Genomic DNA, 24,645 nt, shown 5'->3' on the forward strand with positions numbered 1-24,645 from the left:
CATTTATCCAAATGAATTTACAGTTACATAACTTCCATTCAAGTTATATTTTATTATAGCTATCACAAGAATAATCTCCCTTCTCCGATGATTCAAAGCTCACCGCGCAGTCTCATTAAAACGCGCGGGAAACCACCGACGTCGTCGAGAGTCGCGGAAAATATTCTATTCGACGAACCATCTTGTGCAATCCTGACCAACCGCGAGAAATTCATCTGGAAATATTTTCGGCCGAGAAATGCGCTGGAAGAGGGAAAAGGATGGATAATGTGAGAGTCAGCTGAATTTGGCGGCAAGGCCCGATCAGCTGATTGGCGGGCGGCAGTTTGGGCGCGAAACGCCGGCACGGGAAGCCAATCACGACTGATCGCGACACAGTCGAGATAATTTTGCCCGCGTAAAGTGCCAGTGTTTCCTGCTCCGTTCATTAGAACGGTTCCTGGCGTCGTTCGTTATCGTCGTTGTACGTCGTCGTCTTCGTCCATCGCTGTCGCCGTGGTTGCCGTGCATCGGAATCCAATTGAAATCGTGAACTGAGAACATCTCGATAACGATGGCATTGCACGAATCCACGAAAGAAAACGTCCGCAAACACCTGGAGGATGTGTCGTTACACGTAAGTCCGCTTGTCTCTTTTTCCCTCGTTCCTTCCTTGGGCCACCGAAGCTCTCTCCATTACACAGCTTTTTCTGTCCCTATTTTTCCAGATCGAATATTTTATTGTCAGTTTTGCCACGCAGCTCTGTATCTTCATTATTGCCAAATAGCGTGAGTGGAAAAATTTGAGTTGTAGGATCCTTTTTTGCTTCTTACGCACACATGTGACGTTTTATGTGGTTTAAGACGCAAGAAACAACTGCGTTTCTTTGAAATGGAACGAGCATGCGGTAGATGAGTGAAATTCCTGGTGATAATTGAATTAAAATAATTGATATATGGATGTTTACATATAGCAATTATTTAGATTAGCAATCTTACTTCCATATATCAGTCTGTTTTATAGATATAGAGATATATATAGATATATATATATTTGCACTAAAAAAAATGTCAGCAGTATTATTTTAATTGAAAATAGTCTTATTAATTCATTAACAGCTAATGTCAATGAACCAAACAATTAAAACAAGAGCATGACATATTTGTTTCATTAATAATGTTACAAATTAATAAAATCATTTTCAATTAAAATAATGTTAAATCATTTTTTCTCTTATATATACGTATATATATATATATATATATAACCGGTTATCCAAGCTTGCAAAGACAGAGTTTGAGCAGAGTCTGTTATAAGATTTCTGATACCCGAAAGGCAACAAATTTCAAACAGAGACTGTTTTGTAACAAAATGTTAGCAGAATATCGACAGAATGGTAACAGATTTGATCAAGGAATATTAGCAGACTCATCTGAGGTCGCATTCTGCTTCCGTTTTGTCGACAACATCTGTTAGCCTAATTCTACAATGTACTCTTTATTTCCTGTTTCTTGCTGTTTGTCTCTGTTTGTCTCTTGCCTTTTTGATCAAGAAGGTAAGAGACAAACAGCAAGAAACAGGAAACAAAAAGCACATTGTAGAATTAGCCTTAACATTCTATGTCAGCAGAAATTAAACAGAACCTGCTTACAGAATCTGACAGCAGATTGGCAGCAGAAACCAAGCAGGATCTATGCACACAATCTGATGGCAGACTGACGACAGAAATTGAGTAGATCCTGTTCTGTAATATAATATAAATATAATAGAATAATATGATATATATGTATTTATATTTAAGGTTTAATATGTAAAATATATTTAATTTATTAATAAAATTTTTTCAGAGTAATATTACAATCTTAATACCTAAAAAACAGCGGAATCTGCTTGATTTCTGTCGTTAATCTGTATTATGCAGATCTTGCTCGGATTCTATTGCCAATCTGCTACATAGAATGTCAACAAGTGTTCTGTTCGATTTCTGCTATCAATCTGTTCACATAGAATGTTTAACAGAGATACTGTCAACAAAATGGAAGTGGAATGCGACCTTAAATGAGGTCAATTTACTGACATTTCCTGATCAATCCGCTGTCAGTCTGCTGACGTTCTGACATTTTGCTTACTGGGTATATATATATATATATATATTTATTGCGATATAGGATTATTTTCTAAGAATTATGATTCGTGTAGAAAACGTGGAATATGTATAATTGGTCAATGTGTTATTAAAATGAATTCTAAATGGAACATCCTGTATATATTTCATTTCACAGTCATGCATCTATTTTTTTTTTATATTTTAACTGCGACATAATATCTTCAAAATCTTTCCTTTTTCTTTCTCCTGTTTTCTAAAATCTTTTACCTCAAATCATTTTCAATAATATATTCTGACCAATTCGAAGTAATAGTTCCTCTAACAATAAGAAAAAATGTCTAGAGAATTGAAGATTAATGTATTTATATTTATATTTTATATATGTGTCTCCTACATTTTCCGCAAGCAGAATCATAATTTCTAATCGCAATTCTCTTCTCCGCCATACATGGAATAGGCTCTTTTCTGCTTTTCAACAGTGGTTATGTTTTCGGACATATGCTGCGCGAAACGTAAATCTTCGCCGTTCATTAACACGATAGGAAACAAGAATTTTGCAAATGCGTGAAAAGTACGTGTTTCGAAAAACACAGAAATCATTAGCATGATGACGGAGTGGTAGTAACACGAGAATAATTGCGTGAAAACACTTTGTCGAGACACGACGTCTCAGTCTCACACGGTGACGAATGCATTTAACTTGTGCGTATTTAGCTATATATATGGAGTATCTGTATATGTGTGCTTATATATTTAACATAGAGCTTAGAATGTCCAGTGACTTTAATCAGAATGTTTTATTATTAAATATATTTACAATTTTATATTCGATGTTATTATGTTCGTCGTCAGTAACCTAAGATGAATGAAGAGGTAAAAATTCGTTGCGTTATTCTCGTTGACAGAATTTTTCCACTTTTTCTGGATACTTCTCTAGGTTATGAATATTTTTGCAATTTTCCTAAACGCTTCTTACTCGTTAAATACAAGAAATATATTTATGTATAAAGGGACAGCTATATATAATCAGGATGAACTCAATAAATTCTTCTAGAATTTTCAGATAAATGTACATACTTGGATTTGTTCGTTTTACAAATTACACAATTTAAAGTCCACGCGATAGCTAACTTGAAATAAATATTTGAATAATTTAATTCAAAATATTTCTTAGTATAAGAGTATAAGATATTGAGACAGAATTTTATTCATTATTTTGTTGCCTGTTTTTATGTTAAGAATAAGACTAATTCTACAATATGCTCTTTGTTTCCTGTTTCTTGCTGTTTGTTTCTTACCTTCTTGATCAAAAAGGCAAGAGACAAATAGCAAGAAATTTATATCGAAACAATGTCTGTTTAGAAGTGTTTTCTATTTTTTGCATGAAATAATGCAATCCTGTTCTCTATATCAAGATTTTCTTTGTATTTCATTCAATTGTGGAAAAGAATTGTTTTAATTATAACATATTGGTTTAGATACAGTACATTTACATTAACATTAATAATTGAATCGATAAAGTGATTCATAAAATGTGATAATGTTTCCTGTTAATGATATAATTTATATATATATATATATATATACAATAATGTAGTGGAGACATAAAACTATTTCTTTATTGTATTTTCTTATAAAAATTTATATTATATTGTATTTCATTTCAATTTCAATCAACAGTATTTTTTTTTTTGCAGACATCACCAAAGAAATCATGCATTTCTCCAACTATATCTCAGGATCATGGTTTGAAAAATGGGGTAGGTACATCTTACTTATATACCAGTTTTACTTCTTGTGATACGTTTTATAGATTTTTAATATTTACTATGTATATCAGAACATGGTTTTAATAAAAGCAATATATTTGTAGCTTGTCAAGACAAAAGCCGTACGAAAGGTACAACTAAAGGAAGATTTCAATCCAGAACTGGAACCACTGCTCCAAGAAGGCCCAAACCGTTTTGTAATTTTTCCTATTCAGTATCCTGATATCTGGGATATGTATAAAAAAGCCGTAGCCTCTTTTTGGACCATAGAAGAAGTATCCCTTCATAAGGTATAAGCTCTTAAGCTATAATATATTTTTTTAAGATATAAAAATATACAGCTTGAAAACTTAACGTATTGAATAGCTCAATAATTAAAAAATTTAAAAATAGAAGTAGACTTTAATAAATATTTTGTATTCCTAACAATGAATTCTTGTAATTTTTACAGCAAGACAAGAAGGACTGGAATGAAAAGCTAAATTCCGACGAGAAATACTTTATCTCTCATGTCTTAGCATTCTTTGCCGCTTCTGATGGTATCGTTAATGAAAATCTGATTGAGAGATTCAGTCAGGAGGTGAAAATTCCCGAAGCACGTTGTTTCTATGGCTTTCAAATTGCCATAGAAAATATTCATTCTGAGATGTATTCTTTGCTCATTGAAACTTATATTTCTGATCCAAAAGAAAAGTAAGAATATATTTGACATACATTTTTTCACATTTATATATGTAGTATTACTGTGGCGATTGTGGTGTAGAATGTAGCGCAGCTGCTTTCTGTGCCAAAGATTCAGGGTTCAAATTCATTCAGAACACAAAAATTTAATTTGATCGCCACCTTTCTGAAGGCAAAATCACTGAGTATATTTGTTACCGTCGTTCGGAACCGATGTTAAAAACTATAGATCCCATATATCGATAGATATATGCATCGATTCCCCAGGTTGGGAGTTGGATATTAGGTTAACAATCTAATTTCCGGAAAAATTATTGTTTCGAAATCTCGTCTCCAGAGGAGGCCCATATCAATTGACACCCATTTAACCTTGAGCACAAGTATAAAAAAAATCTAATAATCAGCGATACCTGAATTTTATCAATCCATATCTGGAAAAGTATTTAACCAAAAGAAATTTTGTTGTAGTATTTTGAGAAGATCTCAATGTTAACTAAGAATATTGAATAATAGAAGTTACCATTAAAAATTTTAAAGTTGACTTTTGAAGCTCATACCTCCGTTCAAAATAAATATTGCTGTTTAATGCATTTGATGAAACCTTACTACTTTTATATAAAATATTTTTTTCTCAAATGTTTTGTTTTCAAGGTATTTAGCCAGTCTGATACTTTTTGGCCACTTTATATGTATTTTCAAATTGTATATAATTTGCAAATTACTTTCATAAAATAGAATAATTCATTTACTTTAGCTTACGTATTATTTTTATATTTATACTAAATTTATATTTATGTTTTAAGTATATTATTACTGAAATTACATTGATGATTTTTATTTCCAGAGATTTCTTATTTAATGCGATTGAGACACTTCCTTGTGTGGGGAAGAAGGCTAATTGGGCATTAAACTGGATCAATCATGAGAGCGCTACGTTTCCTGAACGTGTAGTCGCATTTGCGGCAGTCGAGGGTATCTTCTTCAGTGGCAGTTTTGCAGCCATTTTTTGGCTGAAGAAACGAGGAGTCATGCCAGGTCTCACCTTCAGCAACGAACTCATCTCGCGAGACGAAGTCAGTAAATTAGTTTTATTTTTTTATATCTGTAGGTTATTCAATTTTTATTTAATAAATTTTATATTTATCGTTTACTTTACAGGGATTACACTGCGATTTCGCCTGTTTAATGTTTAAACACATCGTACAAAAGCCATCATTTGAGCGTGTGAAATCAATTGTAATGGATGCCGTAGAAATTGAAAAGGAATTTTTGACGCAAGCGTTACCGGTTGAACTGATAGGAATGAATTGCGAATGGATGTGTAAATACATCGAATTCGTCGCGGACAGATTATTCGTTGCATTAGGATTTGAAAAGGTAATGTATAAAAGAATTTACGATTTTATTTTTTATTTTAATATTTTCTAATGTTTTTATTTTACATAAATGATACTGATAATTTCGTAATAAAATTTTTAATCTTATTTTAACTTGATTTATTAAGAGATATAAAATATTGTGATAATTATTTAGGTTTACAATTCGGAGAATCCGTTCTCGTTCATGGATTTTATCTCTATGATGGGTAAAACAAATTTCTTCGAGAAAAAAGTGGGCGAGTACAAGAAGTTCGGAGTCATGGAGGAAGATTCTAAAAAGAAGAGCACGTCAGGTGTGGTGTTTGGTGCAAAGTTTTAATGTAAAAAGTTTGAATATACAAATAGTATATAACAAACAAAAAATGTATGTACTCCTCGATGGCGAAAAAGGACATTGGTAATTCCGCGACTTTGAAATAATTTTATAATAATGATAAACTTTAAGAAAAAAATTTTTGACAAATATTCGCGAGACGAAAAAATGTTTGTACAGTGTTTATAGAATATATTGTAAATTGACGGCATCAGTAAGAAAGATAATGTAAATGTATTTTTATATATTTTTACGCATCAATTACAATAATTTTCAGTTATAATTTCCAAAATGCTATTTTATAAGTATTATGTGTTTCAAAATAGTATAACTTTAATTTATGAAATTATTAATGTAATTTTTTATATTTAATTCCTATTGTAATTGATAAACGGAAAAACTTTTATAAAAAAATAATTCTTCTAAAAGATATTTTTTCATGATGCCGTCGAATTATTTAACAAACTTTTGAGCAGCAAACTGCGTTTGCTCAAATCTTAAATGTGTGTGTATGTGTACAGAATATTAATTATAAAACGAATTCTAATTTATTATATAAGAAAAAAATTAACCATGATATTTTGTGACACTTTCGGAAAATATCTTTTTACGATTTGATTGCGATTTTATAATTGAACGAATTAATTGAACAGTTAGGTATTGATATTATGATAAAAGTTTTTGTCATGTTAACTGTTCTGTTATAAAATCTTACTGATGACATCGAAAAAAAGACTACATAATTTTGAATAAATAATTATATATAAATAGTCTTACTTATTAGAGATTACTTTAAAACTTAAAGCTGCTGCTTAAAATAGTATTTGTATAGTAGATAAGTCTTTGCATGTATGTAAACAACTATGTGGCAATAAAATTAATTAAGAAATAAAGCTTTCTTTAAACTGTTATGATTATTTTAAAGAATCTAGAAAAAATGATTTTGAAAACAAAAAGATGGAAAAGAGAAAAGTACTATACATAGGAATTGAAATATGGAAAAATTAAAACAATGTTTTATTTAAAGATAAATATATCTACAATGTTAATATGTCAAAAAAGTAATTGTGTGTACAGCTGCTGTTTTTACACTTGGTCATTTAGAATTTAGATTATCATGGTTGTATAACATTACTTATGTATATACATATATTTAACGTTATAATTGTGGCAGAGATGTGCATCTGCTTTCGAAAGATTCTAATACGATCAGAATACGATTTTTATCTAATCACCGTCTCCCAAAAAACCGAAAAGATCTTGTCAGATCTGTAGATTAGTTCGAAATTGGTGTTAAATTGTAGGCCCCATGGTTATATGTATATAAAATATTCAAATATGGTAAAATATAAATTGGTAACTTCACATATAATGTTCAATAGAATAGATAGATATAAAAAATATACTTTCTCGCAGAAGCTCACGTGTAGCAATATGTTATGGGATTAGCAAGGTAAAGGTACTTCGAAACCTTTTTGCAGTTTATTAAGGTACTGCTTGCGGCATTCCATGTTCTCGGCTGGTCTATTATATGGCAACCAAACTGGCTCTCCCACAAAATATCTCTTTGCTCTTATGTAATTCTAAAAGTTTCTTAGAAATTAGAGATCCATTTATTATATAGAGATTTATTTTAAATTTACTCTGAATATATTAGAGATTTGTTAAATAGAAAAAGAACATTTCTTTAGACATTTAAACAAAGATTGACAGAAGAAAAGAAATAAAATATATGTCAAAGGATCACATATGAAAAAAATTTGTAAGCATTTGTAAATATTCTTACATTAGTGTCTAGAGTGAAACGATGATAAATCCCACTGGGTATGATTAATAGATCGCCGGCCGTCACTTTAATCCGGATCCATTGATCATCCTTGTCCCGTACGTCGAAATAGCCCGAACCACCCAGAACTAGTCGTATCTCCTCATCGGTATGAAGATGTTCGGTGAAGAAGATTTTTAACTAAAAATCAAATTCGGATAGAGGGACATTAATATAATTAAAGGTATTGAAGAAACGTGCGCTATATATATAGAAACATCAATTAAAAATCTTGATATTTTTTTATAACGAATAATAATTACGATTCTAAAAATACAGATAATATATCTTTTATACCTTCTCTTCATAATTTTCTAAGCATTCTTTGGAACATATTAACTCATCTTCATATGTATAACTGCGTTTCTCACGTAATTCTTTCAAAGTAGCATCTACCTCATAATTTGGATGATTTATCTGTAAAATAGATTGTATATAATAACAAATATAATATAATATGATACAATAAATTTAAGTTACTCGTAAAATTCCATTTGCTATAAACATGCACGTTATTTTTTTTACAAAATTTATATTTCCATTTTTATTAAAATAGTATGTATTATAATAGTACGTACGGATATTAAAATAACATTAAATACTAAATAATAATATGACAAATAACGAAGGTTTGTAAACTTATAACTGAAGAAAATTACATAAATAATTAGATCTGTCTTATATTTATTTTTAGTTGTACTTTTTGGATTCAATCTAAAGCTAAAGGCTAATAAAGAGCAGTACAGAGTACATGTACATTAAGTACATATCTTTTGGAAAGAAAAAGAGATGTATGGACATGTTATAACATATGTTATATAACACATGTTATATAATATAATATATGCGAGAATGGAAGTGACGTTTTAGCATTTAACAATATAGAAAATATTATGTTATTATGAATATGTATATACACATTAAATTCAACATTAATATCAACATTCGGCTCCAATATCAGCTGATCATGATTGAATAATGGATATCGAGATTGGCAGTAATTATGTATTATTTTGTCAATGTATTTTCAAAATACACAGCTCAATCGAGCACGAGACGGCATAATTGTTAATACCATTATAGTGAAAGGATACCATCGGGTAAAATCGAACATTCGCAACAAACGATCTTAAAAATCGGCATATTTCTAACCTCAAAATATTCCACGCCCGTTGCGGCGAACAGGCTATCTAGCGAAACATATTCTGGCGGTTGCCTATGGTGTTCCAATCTTTGATCAGCATCGCTGCTGTCCATATACCAGACGCGTACCATAGTCTCTCGTTCGAATAATAACAAAAATCGACGTTATTCCGAATAGTCCGAACAACGATGACACTCAATGACACTGGCGATCGGATTTCTGCATTTTAACCAGATTGTTATGACGTAAGCAATTTATCAATTATCAGCGATAAGGAGAACCATCAACAATAAGGAGATAAAGGCTGCGTTCCACTTAACGCTCACAATGCTCGTGGAATCATTTCATCTTTGTCGTTTATCAAATGTTAAACAAGGACAAACGATACTCGCGAGCGTTACGAGCGTTAAGTGGAACGCAGCCTGAACCCGATATTTCATGTGTCGTACGACAAAGCTTTTCAAGCCTGTTGATTGGCTGCAGGACAGACAGATTTTCGGATTTCTCTGTTCTACAGCCAATCAACAGGCTTGAAAAGCCTGTCGTACGACACATGAAATATCGGCCATAGGCTGCGGTCCACTTGACGCTACAAACACTTCGAAGCATTCTTTGATTAGTCCGGATCTACAATAGGTGTTTTAAGCCTTAAGTTGTAAGAAATTGACCAATTACAGTCAAATTCGAGGGAAATAATCGACTGTGATTCGCCCATTTCTTATGGCTTAAGGCTTAAAACCCTATTGTAGATCCGGAGTTAGTCAATTCGTAAAATTCTTTGTTCTGATTGGTCGCTCAAACGCTTCAAAGCGTTTATAGCGTCAAGTGGACCGCAGTCCTCGATGCGACTTCCGAGAAATACGAAGAATAACAATGTTTATCACCTTCATCGATAATTTAAAAGAGACAAACTTTAAATAAGAAAGGATTGTTAAAGACAAAATCTTGGTAAGTCAATTAAAAGTGACAGAAAAAAATCAACCGTTTTTGGGCCTCCGATTTTGTGACTGAACTGTGTGCACAAAAACGAGCAAAAAACCACATTTTTTTCGGTCATTCTTTATGCGTGCTACATTATGTAGAATTTTTATGCTATAAATTCATATTTACTATTTAATGCTGTTATATTATTTATTTATTATCATTTGAATATTCTGTAGAGAGAAAAGAATCAGTTTTAGCATTTTTTCCTTCTGATAATTTTGTTCTAATAACCGATTTTATTCTTTTAAAAATTATTTTAAAAGTTATTTATAATATATAAAATTAAAAGCGAAAATACTATTCTGTTTTGATATAGCCGAAATCGAAACATACTATCATCCTCTTCTTATTATCAGCTTCTTCCTCTTTTTTAAAAGATCAATGTATTTAGATCCGCACATATCGTACATATTTGAAAAATTTCGACTCACATGTTATTTTTTCTACGGGGATAATATGTAATTACGCAGTAATTATTTTATACTTACATATTTTATATATAGTGCTGTTTATGTTATTATATTTAAGAGCTCTCTCTACTAAAATGTCTATTTTTTAAATATTTTTTCAAGTTTTTGCTCAAGATGGATTCAACTTCGTATCAGTTTTTTGAAAGTATGTTATTAATATTATCGCAACAAGAGAAATATGGACAACTGAAACTTCTCTCGTCTCGTACAAAGAAGACCTCGCATTCCATTGACAAAATAATAACAGCTATTATCAAAAAAGTCAAAATTTTAGAAAGCAATCTAAGATTCAAGTTATATAATATTAAGATATTTACTGAAGACAGTTGTAATCTTGAAATAAGGAAAAGTATTCCAGTAATGGCCATATGTTACAACTATTTGTTGTTGAATACAAATTTTTCTTCGCAGCACCTTCTTAGGAAGGACACGAGATTCGGCCACAAGGTCGGTTTATGGCCCACTCTTTCACTTTATCTCTTCATACAGGTGATTCATATATAAGTAATAATACGTATTGTATATTTTAATAAGGATTAATAATATATTAGTAATAAAACATTATATATTAACAAGGATTAATAATGTTTAATAAATAATTTATTGATTGCACTATAGATGTATTGAACATGAATATATTAAATATATATATCTATCATATATTGAATATTTTTTAATACTATATTTAATTTGTTACTTTTATTTAAATCAATGCATGTGGAATGTAGTTGGTTGGGTTTTAATATTGGTGCAGTTGATACTGATAAAAAATTTGAGGAATACACACACATTAAAAGTATTATATCATCTGTAGTTTTCTATTAGCATAATTTTGACGTAGCATGTAAAACATTGATATCATTACGAAAAAGATGTCATTTATTTCATTATTGAATTCTATGGTTTACGAGATGATGGAATTATATAATATATTTTTTGTTGTGTGTTAATTTAAATACCTACTTATTTAGTTTCTATGACGATAAGAAAAAAATTGTGTTGAATACTACTAAAGACAAAAGCAATTTTAGATTCATTATATATTTCTATGCACATATATAAAAAGGTAACACGGTTATACATATGTGTATGTGTTTGTGCATGCCAAAAGTTCCAGAACAGCTAATTACTTAAGAAATTATTGGTTTATTAGAAAAACCTCTAAAAATTATAACTGGCTCGTAGCCCTTTCTTTTAACTATTGATTTATTCTGATTGAGCCATATTGATAATTATTTATTATTTATTAGAAAAGTTTCACAAAGTTGCAGGATTTCAACAAATGCATCAAACAATGATACCGATTTGACTTGGAGCACGAATGTGGAGGAGCTCTCACAGTTAACTTTAAAATTTTAAATGGAAACGTCCGCTTTTTATTCAATATTCTTCTAGTGATATTGACATCAAGACCTTTTCAAAACACTACAATCATATTTTGAAAAACCTTGATGTCAGCTACAAGAATATTGAATAAAAAGTAGGAATTTCCATTAAAAATTTTAAAGTTGAATTTTGAAGATTCTTCCACGCTTGCTTTTAATGTGTATTGCTGTTTGATACATTTATATGTATATGTATTTATCTTAACACGTAAATCATTACTGCATATTTTATGTTATTATTCATGAAATTATATAATTGTTAATATATTTTATTTAATTTTATACATATATGTTAATGTATTTTATTATTAATATATTTTATTTATGTAATCCATATACAGATCATATGGCATTTAAAGTGCGAGGACTTATTAGTTGAATCGCTTGTGCATATACCATTGGATCTGTGTGTGCAAATTTTAGAAACAACGATCAAACACATAAACGAATTACAATTTCCACGAGCCAGACGGCTTGTTTTTCTTCTGATCTACAAGGTGTATTATAAATGTTTATGGTTGCACTTAGGTACACTATCAGAACAAAATGTGATGGAACGCGTTCATCAATTAATAACATATTTTGACAAATTATTAGACTTCCTCGTCAATCCTATGTTTGTTACTTCTCGTGCATCATGTATCGATGAAAAGTACTTGCAACATGGTATTTTAGTGAAGAATATGCTTCACTATATAAGGAAGTGCATGCATAGCAAAATTGAAAATTTCTGGAAAAATTGTAATCTAGCAGCATCATTCACACTTACGTACGGCAATTTTAATGAAAACACGAATTATTATCACATGCTTCCTGTCGGCGAAGTAAAATCCATTATAACAAAATTAGATCAAAAACTGACTAATTTGCTTATAAATCAGATCAAACATATTGAACCTTCCGAATACATAGTTTGGGAAAACACCATTGATGATGAAACTACTACAATATCACTACAACAAGATATCGTCATGGAATGCCATTACTTTATAGAGTTTGTGAAGCAGAATGAATTTTTCGTGGCAAACGAGGAATTGTTCCTCTATCTGGAGCGACTTGTAAGTCCAAGAAAATCCAAGGAATCTGTTTTAACTCTTCAAGAACTCTGTCGTAAAATCGCAGATGGTAGATTGCATGGTATGAGGGAAGTGATTAAACGCTATAAAGAATGGGATTTGTCTATATTGGATTTTATCAACGAAAACATAGAATTGTTGAGAATTTACGATGTTTTCGTTATACTTGAATATATTCATTATATATTCGCATATCTGCATACTAATGCAGAAAAATATCGGGTGTATGTGTCAGTATTGAGAATATTGCTTCAGTTAACAGTGAAAGACTTGCATTCTGTTGTACAAAATTATGTGGAGTATCACTTTGACGACAATCCTTTAGAGAGTTTGTACAATGAAAAATGCTTCACAGCATTCATAGAGGGATCTTCATTTATTTCTTCTTGCGAAATGACTGATTTAGTTAGAACCCAAGAATTGCGTACACTCTTAATCTTTATTCTATTAAACCCGAAGGATGTTTTAAGTAAATTTGTGATGTATGAAATAGACATTGAATTCTCCAATGATTTTCTGTTCGAAAAGAATATGTCTTTAGTGCGATCATATTACACTTTAAGGAGCGGTCAGTGCAACGTATTGATGTACATACTGAAGGACATGCTTTTCGTACAGCGCATAATATTATGTACCCGTTTTATAGATTTTATGGATAATGTGTTAAGCTATCAGGTGATATACCATGCTATAAATGAAATAACCATTATAGAATAGAATTTTATTACTTCAGCTTTACATTGCCAAGAAGGGATGAAGTAACCATTATAGAGCTAGCTAAATTTTTAGTAGATTTGATAAAATTCGATCTTACGCTTACTATTCTTTATTCATAGTATAATGTATAAATTTTTCTATATTTTTCATCAATACAACAGAATAGGGATATTTCAAACAAATTAAAGTTGTTTTTAAGAAAACGATATATTTAAAGAACTTGACCAAGAAAGCATTTTGTAATTTTAGAAATTAAAAAAGATTACTACATATATTATATTTTTCTCCTCAAATCACGAAATATTTATGTAAATAATTTATTTTTGTAAAGTTCAGTTATTTAAATTTTTAAATAATCGAAATCTATTGAATAAAAATTCATATTTGTTAATCAAGAATAAATTTCGAAGCATTTTTCTTTTCGTTATTCAAATAAAGTTTTATCCGAATATACTTACGATTAATGCTGATTTGAACATACGTTATAATAATAATTGTAATGTTTTTTGTTAATTTTCATTTTGTTAAAATTCCATATTAATTTCTTCTAAATTTTTTTATAGATGATCACGACAGACGATATAATTAACGAACTTTATATTATCTACTTAGTTCGTAATTGTTTAGAAAAGACTAATACTATAATAATTATATTATTACATACGTATAGTATCGTGAAAAGAAGACTTTTCACGTACAGAACTGATTTTATACGGTTAACAATAGCATTGTTGAAGATGACGTCAGTGCTAAGGAGAGGCAGCAAAACTTTTTCAAAAGTCATGGCGCATGATCGAGAAAACATTATAAATAGCATATTATGGATTTTGCACATGATCAATGCATTGCCAATTGAATGGTGCTATGTAATACACTCATATGTCATAGAGCCTCTTGAGATGAAAAATCTGTTTCCAAATATTATAGATACATTAAAAATAATCCAGGAATATGAGAAACGTTGCTTCATTATGCATCGACGATTGCGCACGGATCCGCGATGCCATTTTAAATTGCGCAATTATGTGCAATCTTTCAAGCTTGATCGACAGGCTTTTATTCGTCACATGATGTTGTATTGCTTTAAAATGGAGAACGAGATATATGGGGTCTCTTTGTCATTGAACTTCTTTCACCATTTAGGTTGGGCCAACGAGAGAATAGCTTATGAGAACATAATGCATATCAACGCCGAGGCGTTGCAGATTGCCTTGATATATATAGAATCGTTTTCAAAAAATACATTTATTATGTTATTACACTCCATCGTAGACTTCTCCAAAAGAATTGAAAGTTTTATACCCGATAACCAGGAAGAAGTTCGCCGCATCCTGCTGAAAAATATGTAGTCGATGAGACGCGCTATAAACTTATATATGACTTCTTGCTCAAGCATATTTGTGATGAAGATCTATCTTATCTGACAGACAAATATTATGAAACCTCCGAATGGATTTATGCACTCATCCATGGACGCGTGCCTTGTACAGTATCTCTAATAGACTGGTAAATAAATAACAATGTTTTCTTTCTTTTGTGAAATGAACTTGATTTTTAATTATAAAAATCTTTATTGCGTATATATGTGTATATATATATGTGTGTATGTCGATGCGCGCGCATCCACAGATATATTTTATCATTATCTTACTTTTTTAATATTTTTGATATTTTAATATTTTACATGTAATGTGTACTTAACGCTGTTGATTATTTAAAAAAAAGTGACACACATACTAGTTAAAAAATATACAGATACATATTCGAGTAGAATATACATTATACACATATACATATATATTATAGATAGATGTGCGTACATATGTGTATACACGCGTACAGAGAGACAGAATAATAAAAAATATATAAAATTATTATGAAGATATGTATAGAAAAAATAAAATGTGTAATATGTGTACGTGATATGTTACAGCACTTGTGATAAATGTCCGTATTGCAAACGTCAAAGTTTCATTAGGAATAAAATTGCAGCGATGTATAAGGCATATTTGTTCATATGTGAATGCATCAAGATACCCACAGAGTTTCATCATCATTATTATTATGAGCAATTACTGCACAATTTGTGTCCGGAATAATAGATTAATTTTAATGAAGTATAGAAAATTGTACATGACATATTTTTTGAGATACTTTTATCAGATAAATCATTACTGTTCTTTAACAATGTTGTAATTAAAATATATGATAATTATGCAGTTTAGGGGAGCTCCCCAATGACCTTGACAATATATGTCAAGGTTAAAGTCATTGGGGAGGGCTTCTCTAAACTGCATATATATCTTATTTTTTTATATTGATACATTTAATAAATTTTATAATGATGCTTTTCCTTCTTTATATGAAATATGTAAAAATCATCTTCCCAATAAATAAGAACGAATTGAATTGAAATAGATTCAGATTTTCAGCAATGTGTATTGGCGAATAAAAATGAATTCCCTCAATGTTCAATGCATTTTTATTCATTTATAGGAATTGCATGAAGCACATTTTTACGCCTTTTAACCTAAAAATAATATCAGCTTTTTCTGTGCATCATGAACACTGCTCAATTCAAAATTCTGAATAGGAAAAGCAGTTTTTCAATCTAATTGAATTCAGTTAAATACAATTGAATAAAAAACAATTTTTCTTATTCAAATTGGATTTAATTAAACTTAAAATACGCGCGCGCGCGCGCGTAAAAATTTTAATCTATTATAATCCGTTCTTGATTACTGGGAATAAACAGGACAAATGATGCTTGTAAGTACAAAACGGAATATACTTAATGAGTCATGTATTTTATGCTAGGTACGTGTTACACATATTTCATTAAAAAAATTATTGTATTCAATAAAAAGTTTATTTCTCGTAGAATGAATAATGTGCATATAATATAAAATATATGTCATAGATATATTTTTTTAGATATGTCATAGATATAATTTTAAATTTATTATTTGCTTTCTTTTTATTTTAGAAAACATTTATTCTTATTTTTATATTTTTATTAGATTATTTTTATATTTAAGATAATCTTATTTTTTACTCTTAGAAAATAATTCATTTAAGATTAATACTAATATTAGATCATTAATTTATAAAATTATTATTTAAATGTAAAAAATTTAAATATACAAAGTAATATACTTACGACTTAATTACTTAAAACTAAATATTTTTAATTACACATTAAAAATATTTTTATAAGAATTTTTTTCACTTGGAAAAATGTTTCTCTCATTATATATATCTAATATTAGATAATATGATTTTGATAACGCAAGAAAAATTATATTATCTACCATTAACATATGTGTATACATATATGTACATATACAATTACTCGCATAATCGATTGAACATTAAAAAAATATATAGTACTAAAAAAATATTTATAAGTTTATAACGTATAATTATATGCAAGTACACAACAATAATGCAAGTAAAATATGATAAAATAGTTTATAAAATGAATTCTACAGCACCTCATATTTCCGACATGTCATTAAAGACAATTCTACTTTTAAAACATAGAGATATAAAACCGAAATTTTTTAATTAATCTATTCCACAAGCTATCAAGAGTGTCATTGTATTCTAGTCCCTTTCGTTTTCATCGATTTAAGATCCATTTTTCATTGCACTGCATACTTTTGTATTCAATATAAGCAACATATATTAAAAAGAAAAGAAAGAAAAACATGCATATGCTGTAATTAGACATGTAAGAATGTAAGTGATACAGCACACCGGACAATATACAAAATCTGCGCATATATTAATGATTTGCATAATACAAGAACAAACTCACATACGTATTTCACGGATTTTGATTAACTTTTGCATGGTTATTCTGGGACATAAAATAATAATCTTTGTAAAGCAATAATAATTGCACCTCTACGTATTTTTCGAGAAAACCGTGATTTTCGGTCACGATGACGGATCGCTTTCAAACCTCTTTACTCTTTGTTTAAACGTAAATGAAATATTTGAAATTATTTAAAATTAGAAAAATATACAGCTTCGGTGAACACGAATGTATAAGCACATAATCCAAGTATAGGATAACACCGTACTATCTGCACCAACTTCTGCCGCTTTACGAGTGGCAACCGTTCACGAGGTGTTTCAAGCTTCGGTTGAAATCAAAGAATATCTGTTTTCTCAAAAACTATAAATTTTTGTACTTAATATATATGTATATATAAAGATGACTTGTTTTTTAAATATCGATTCCTCCAGGTTTGAAAGCTGTCCGTTATCGTCATTTAAAATCATGATTTTCTCGAAAAATACGCAGAGGTACAATTTACTGCTTTACAGGGATTATTTTTTGGTGCCCCAGAATAATCACTCAAAAGCTGAGCAAAATTCGTGAAATACATATGTGAATCTCTCCTTATTAGTTGCGTAAATTCATTTCTCACACACACACACACACACACACACACACACACACCATGCGCGCGCGCGCTTATGTTTATTTTGTTTTAATATTCTGCACAATGAATAAATAAAATTTATTACGAGCTGTCTGATACGTAAAATTATTACGAAATTTTTAAATATGAGAAAGAGAACTTCAACATTCGGTTTTACTGCGTCAATCGCGACCATCAGACTGATTCGACATTAAATGAAATTACAAGTTGCTCTCAAAGTCAATTACATGTGTTTTAAAAATAATTGATACAGATAGACTCGAGGTCGTCAATTTCGAATCGAATGAATTCGAATGTTCATAAATGAAAATTCAAAAAATTGGTGCATATCTCGTCTTAAAATATATAACAATTTATAAATAGTTTATCCGAGATTAACCAATAACACGAATTCTGACGACTGGTTGTGATGTTCCAATCGTTGATCGCTGTTGTTTGTAAACGAGGCATGTATCATAGCTTTGGTCAAATAGCAATAAAAGTTGACGATACTCCGAACAATACCGACGACACTGAAGATCAGACTCTGCGTTTTAATTTTAATCAGACAAATGACGTAAGAAATTCAGCAATTATCGATTTGTAGATATCTCTCCGTGATAAGAAATTCCGAAGGAAGTATACGAGAAAAATACAATGTTTATCGACGACTATTTGTGGAAGTAAATTTTGAACGAAAAAGATTTCTTAAATAAGCAATTCTGGTAAGCCGAAATTTGCATGCATTATTATGATAATCTTATGTTATAATAAATTTACGTTATATTTATTATAATATATGATCATATTATGCATATAAACACTTACTGTTATTATATTATCTATGTCAATACAATTTTATTTATTTAAACCAAAGCATTTTTATACATCACTATACATTATTATAAAAAAATTATTCTAATTTCTTCCAAATAAAGAAAAAGATTATATTTTTAATTTTAATTAAAATCAGATAATTTTTTATGCTTTTAATTTTACCTTTTGTATTTTAAATAATTACTTTAAGTATATTTACAAAAGTAAACATTAACATATCAACAAGAAGAACAATATTAAATTTAATATTGTCACATATATCTTCATGCATTTTATTTTATTTTTGTTATGCTTTTTTTAACATTATATATATATTATAATATTAAATATTTATGTATTTATATAAATATATTATATATTTTATGTATATATTGTGTGTATATGTGTTTGTGTTTTTACAAAGTACTATTTATATATTTTATTACACTTAAAATTAGCTAATAAAGTCTTTTTGCTTTTTAATTCACTTTATTAGATTTTTGATCAGTATGATTGAATATAATGAAATAAAGATTCATCGGATTTCTGAGACTACAAGAATCATTTTCTCATTGCTGCAACAACAACATGGCCAATTGAAACATTTGTCGTCTCAAAGAGAAGAGATCTCGTATTCTATTAATGAAATATCAACATTTATTAAGAATTTTCTAAAAAATCGACTTAAGATGTACGATATTAAGATATTCTTTGAAGATGACATTCATGAAACAAGCTATATCTGTTCGCCATTATTCATCATGTATTACAACTTTTTATTATTGAATACGAATTTTTCCTCGCAGTACCTTCTTAGGAAAGACTTGATATACGGACACACAGTCGGTATATGGCCTACTCTATCACCTTATCTCTTTGTACAGGTTTCGTACAGGTTTCAATAACAATCATATATTTCAATAAATATTATATATATATATTAATAATTAATAAATAACATTAACTTTCTGGTTACATTATAAACGTATTAAACATTAAATACTTTTCAAAATTTTGATTTTTTTTTTAAATCAATGTGTGAATTAAGGAATGTTGGTGTTAGTTCAGTGTGAAAAATTATCAGAGATACCCGAGGTATATTGTATTATCTGTGTCTCTCTCTTTCATATCTCTGACATATCACATAACACAATAATAAGATATCAAAAGACATCTATTTTATTTTATCAATTAAATTCATATAGTTTTAGAAATAAACAAATAATAATGTGTTTCTTTGTTTTTCTTGGGCGTTAACTTAAATTATACATTTTTTTGCGCAATCTTTATTAATAGCTACGCTTAATTATTTTCTATATACATACATATATATATATATACTCTTTATAATCAATTATCAATTTTTTATATATTTCATTTATATGATATATACAGATAATATGGTATTCGAAGTGCGAGGATTTACTGATTGAGTCGATCACGCACATACCATTGGATCTATGCGCGGAGATCTTGAAGACAACGATCAAACACATAAATGAATTGGCAATCCCTCGAGCCAGACGCCTTATTTTCCTTCTAATATATAAACTATACAATAAGTGCTTATGGTTGCACTTAGGCACCTTGTCAGAACAAAATGTGATGAAATGTGTTCACCAAATAATAATGTATTTTGAAATATTGTTAAATTTACTTGTTAGCTCAAAGTTTGTTACTTCTTATAATTCATCCAGCGAGGAGAAGTACTTACAACATGGTATTTTAGTGAAGAATATACTTCACTGTATTAAGAAGTGCATGCATAGCAAAACAAGAAGTTATTCGGAAAATCATAATATACTGAAACTGTTCACACTTACATATGGCAACTTCAATGAACATACGAATTATTATCACATGCTTCCACCAAATGAGGTAAAATGTATTATAATAAGATTAGACCAGATATTGGCCACTCTACTCCTGAATCAAATCAAGCACGTTGACTCTTTCGAGTATGCAATCTGGAGAAACATCGTTGATGATGAGAACACTATGATTTCACTACATCGTGCTATCATCATGGAATGCCACGATCTTAGAGAACTTATGAAACAGAATTATGTTTTGATGGGAAATGAGCAATTGTTCCTTTGCCTGAAACAACTTATAGGGCCAATTAAATCCGAGGAATCTATTTTAACTCTTCAAGAACTCTGCCATGACATCGTCAAAGGCAAATTGCATGGTATAAAGGAACTGATTAAACGCTATAAAGAGTGGGACTTGTATACATTAGACTTTATTAGACAGCGAGTAAAATTTTTGAGTCTTAATGATTTCTCTGTTATACTCGAATATCTCTATTATAAATTCATACATCTGCACACTAAAAAAGAAAAGATTCAGGTATACGTATCAGTGCTGAAAATATTGATCCATCTAAAAGAACATGATTTACATAGCATAATATTGGAATATATGGAGCGACATTTTGACGACAATTGTTTAGAATATCTGTATAATGAAAGGTCCTTTGACACATTCTTACAGCGAAATTTATTTGTTGAAGAATTCAATAATTCACGATTAATGATGAATACTATTTCTCAAAGATGCCGTGTCCTCTTGATCTTTATTCTATTAAACCCAAGGGATGTGTTGAACAAATTAATATTCTATGAGATGAACATTGAATCATTCAATAGTATTTTATTTCAAAGCAACATGTTCGCATTTCTCATACGAAACTATTATTGCTTAAAAAAGGACCAATATAACGTGCTGACATACATTCTGAAAAATATAGTTTTACAGCAACGCATGGCATGGCATACAAATTTTAGGACATTTATGAATAAAGTATTGGATTATCAGGTAATAAACAATGTTGTAAATGAAATAAGCATTATGGGTATTAATTTTATTAAGTTCACATTATATCAAGCCAGATTACGTCACATCCGATGTTTAGATGTATTTCTATAATTTTATTATTTTTTAGTCATAATAAAATTTAATAAAATCTGCAGTAATTTTTATTTATTTGTTATTAGAATGGAGATCACTTAAGGATGTTTGATAGACGTATATATAGCACATACATTTATACTTTAAACAAACTATATACATATAAAAGTTGTGTTTCTAAGATTCTATTCTTATTCAACAATACATTTTTCTAATTTATTTCATTTGTTATAATTTTTATTATTATAAACTAAAATTTAAAAAATAATAACAGAAATTTTTAATTTTTTTTTGTATAAGTACTTTGAGTATTCAAAAAAACTTATGCAAAGAGTTTCATTGCGATTCACCAATTAGTTACAAATATTTAGAACAAATAAATATTTTGTTTATTTACTGTACAACTAGTTTCTGTATCTCAATGGAACTTTACATAAATAATCTTGAATATATAAAAGTACTTATATTAAAAAATTGTGATTTTTATCATTTATTTTATAATATATATGTCCAAACATTTCTAATATTAGAGCATAAATTAAGAAAATACTACTTTTTATTGGAATATATAACTTATGATCCAGATGATGAAACCGACTAAAAAAAATTTGTTGTATTACTTTTAAATGCGATAATCTGTAATGTTTTCATAATTTTTTCATTATTTTGAAATATCTATCGAATATCCTTAATAAATCATTCGTATCTTCAAGAAAATGAATTTTATGAAAAAATTGATCAAACAAATGTTTTGCAGTATTAAAAAGTCAAAAATATTTTTGCATATATCTTTCTCCTAAAATTACAGTATTCATGAACAATTTTTTTCTGTAATTTATGGCTTAATCTTAATCTTCCCGTATTCATTATTTTTGCAAAATACAAATCTTTCTATATTAAAATAGATATTTTACGTAATAATTTAATATATACTTTTTAACATATAAGTATATTGTAATGAGTTACATGAATTTCGTTTACATTATGCAGTATTATTCAAATTATGTAATAATTATGCAGACTGAGTCGGTTATTTAAATAATCGAAATCTGTGGAATAAAAATTTGTATTTGTTAAACAAAAATGTATCACTTTTCTTATGTATTATTTGAATATGATCTTATTCTGATGTATTGTTAGTGATTCAAATATACTTATTGAAACGTATGCATATATAATAGTAATTTGTACTTTTTATTAATTTCTACTTTATTAGAATATTTTATTATAATATTTTATTCCTAAATTTACAGATGATGACTGCAGATGATGTAATAAACGAACTCTGTATCCCCTACCTGATTAATAGTCATTTTGACGGCGTACATATTATATTATCACATATGCGAAATATCTTGCAAAAAGGACTCTGCACACGCAAAACTAATTACGTATTACTAATAGCAGTATTAATCAAGAAGGCATCAGTGCTTAGGAGATCTAATGCAACATTTTCAAAGTTCGCAATCTATAAATGGATAATGCTTATAAATGACATGTTGAATGATCTGAACATTCAGACTACGTTGACAAGGAGTCAATACGATTTAGTATGCTTTGCCTGCAATCATGTAGAACCACTCGATATGAGGATAGTGCAACCTAAGATGAATACGCTAAACATAATGCAAGAATATGCTAAACGTTGTTTCCCTGTGTACCAACTATTGCGCAAAGATCCACAATGCCATCCCAAATTGCGCAGTTATGCGCAATCTTTCAGTCTTGATCGAGAAGCTTTTATACGTCACGTAATGTTGCATAGCTTTGAATGGGAGTACATAGCATTTATGTCTGAGTTGACATTCGAATTCTGGTACGAATTTGGTTGGGCCAATGAGATGATAGCATACGAAAATATAATACGCATCACCGCCGATGTATTACAAATTGTTTTGATACATTTAGACACCTTTCCCAAATGCACTTTTATAATGTTGCTATACGCAATCATAAATTACTGCAAAATTGTGATAGAGAACATGACAAATGACAAGCACAAAGCAATTTGTTACATCCTGTTCAGAACTCTGTCCTCCATGAATGCTGTTGTTAGCAAAACGTGCTATGGTAATATGTACAATACTTGGCTTAATCGCATCCAAAATATAAACCCATGTATGGAAATAGAAAAATACTTTGATGAGATCCATAAGTGGATTGACAGCATCTTTGAATACGAATTTCAGGCAATATCCATCGTAAATAAAGAATGGTGAGTGAATGTCTTCTTTTTTCAAACTTAATTTTTAATAGCAAATATGTTGGTCATTTTTCCTCTCTGTCATTCATTCAACTTAATCGAATTCCATTTCTGTCATAGTTTATTTTTCGGTTTAAAAAAAGTTTGATATAAAAGCGACTTTAGTACTGATTTATTTATATATCAAAAGAATATTTATGCATTTTATTATCTTTTATTATTGATTATTATCTTTTTTCTATTATTTTTTTTGCAATTTGCCAAAAAAGGCAGTCTGACAATTTTAATAAAATTTTATTGAAATGTTGAGAAAATATTATATACAAAACGTCAGAATGTCGTTTTAAAAAAATATAGTAAAGGCAATTATATCCTAAGTTTAAAAGAAGTTAAAAAATTTCTCTTAATGTATATTATGGGTTTAATAAAATCATACATACTATATTAATT

The 24,645-nt window shown here is 29.2% G+C and overlaps 4 protein-coding genes across 6 annotated transcripts; 3 read left to right on the forward strand and 1 right to left on the reverse strand.

The window, feature by feature from the left end:
• Nucleotides 1-396: 396 nt before the first annotated feature.
• RnrS (ribonucleoside-diphosphate reductase subunit M2) lies at nucleotides 397-6,383 on the forward strand. Of its 3 annotated transcripts, none has more exons than XM_018447367.1 (7): nucleotides 397-616; nucleotides 3,785-3,847; nucleotides 3,988-4,146; nucleotides 4,308-4,549; nucleotides 5,382-5,610; nucleotides 5,696-5,914; nucleotides 6,071-6,383. In XM_018447367.1, the coding sequence occupies exons 1-7, from the start codon at nucleotides 554-556 to the stop codon at nucleotides 6,233-6,235; spliced, it is 1,140 nt and encodes a 379-aa protein (XP_018302869.1). In that variant the 5' UTR covers nucleotides 397-553; the 3' UTR covers nucleotides 6,236-6,383. The 3 variants fall into 3 exon arrangements, with proteins under 3 accessions (XP_018302869.1, XP_018302868.1, XP_018302870.1); XM_018447366.1 differs by having other exon boundaries at nucleotides 400-616; nucleotides 3,961-4,146; XM_018447368.1 differs by lacking the exon at nucleotides 397-616 and adding an exon at nucleotides 2,859-2,960 and having other exon boundaries at nucleotides 3,961-4,146.
• A 1,207-nt stretch (nucleotides 6,384-7,590) lies between these two features.
• Adi1 (acireductone dioxygenase 1) lies at nucleotides 7,591-9,488 on the reverse strand. The gene is made up of 4 exons (XM_018447288.1): nucleotides 9,207-9,488; nucleotides 8,352-8,471; nucleotides 8,016-8,195; nucleotides 7,591-7,812 (listed from the first exon to the last, which is right to left on the reverse strand). Exons 1-4 carry the CDS (start codon nucleotides 9,327-9,329, stop codon nucleotides 7,675-7,677), a joined length of 561 nt encoding a protein of 186 aa, XP_018302790.1. The 5' UTR covers nucleotides 9,330-9,488; the 3' UTR covers nucleotides 7,591-7,674.
• Nucleotides 9,489-12,588: 3,100 nt separating this feature from the next.
• On the forward strand, nucleotides 12,589-13,830 carry LOC108722246 (uncharacterized). Its single transcript, XM_018447236.1, has one exon. It carries the CDS (start codon nucleotides 12,589-12,591, stop codon nucleotides 13,828-13,830), a length of 1,242 nt encoding a protein of 413 aa, XP_018302738.1.
• A 737-nt stretch (nucleotides 13,831-14,567) lies between these two features.
• Nucleotides 14,568-15,929, forward strand: LOC108722247 (uncharacterized). The gene is given in 3 exon segments (XM_018447237.1): nucleotides 14,568-15,171; nucleotides 15,174-15,336; nucleotides 15,764-15,929. Coding segments are annotated over 3 exon segments (933 nt in total).
• The last annotated feature ends 8,716 nt before the right edge of the window (nucleotides 15,930-24,645 follow it).

This window comes from Mycetomoellerius zeteki, unplaced genomic scaffold, assembly GCF_001594055.1.
Source record: "Mycetomoellerius zeteki isolate Tzet28-1 unplaced genomic scaffold, Tzet1.0 scaffold20, whole genome shotgun sequence".
NCBI lineage: Eukaryota > Metazoa > Arthropoda > Insecta > Hymenoptera > Formicidae > Mycetomoellerius > Mycetomoellerius zeteki.

Bases quoted from the DNA above. Each gene is read 5' to 3' on its own strand.
- RnrS (XM_018447366.1), top strand. From the start codon at position 554: ATGGCATTGCACGAATCCACGAAAGAAAACGTCCGCAAACACCTGGAG. The intron at 5,611-5,695 runs GTCAGTAAATTA...TTTACTTTACAG, and splicing joins AACTCATCTCGCGAGACGAA to GGATTACACTGCGATTTCGC. The intron at 5,915-6,070 runs GTAATGTATAAA...ATAATTATTTAG, and splicing joins TTGCATTAGGATTTGAAAAG to GTTTACAATTCGGAGAATCC.
- LOC108722246 (XM_018447236.1), top strand. From the start codon at position 12,589: ATGGAACGCGTTCATCAATTAATAACATATTTTGACAAATTATTAGAC.
- Adi1 (XM_018447288.1), bottom strand. From the start codon at position 9,329: ATGGTACGCGTCTGGTATATGGACAGCAGCGATGCTGATCAAAGATTG. The intron at 8,196-8,351 runs GTATAAAAGATA...TTTGATTTTTAG, and splicing joins TAGAAAATTATGAAGAGAAG to TTAAAAATCTTCTTCACCGA. The intron at 7,813-8,015 runs GTAAGAATATTT...AGAAACTTTTAG, and splicing joins GTTTCACTCTAGACACTAAT to AATTACATAAGAGCAAAGAG.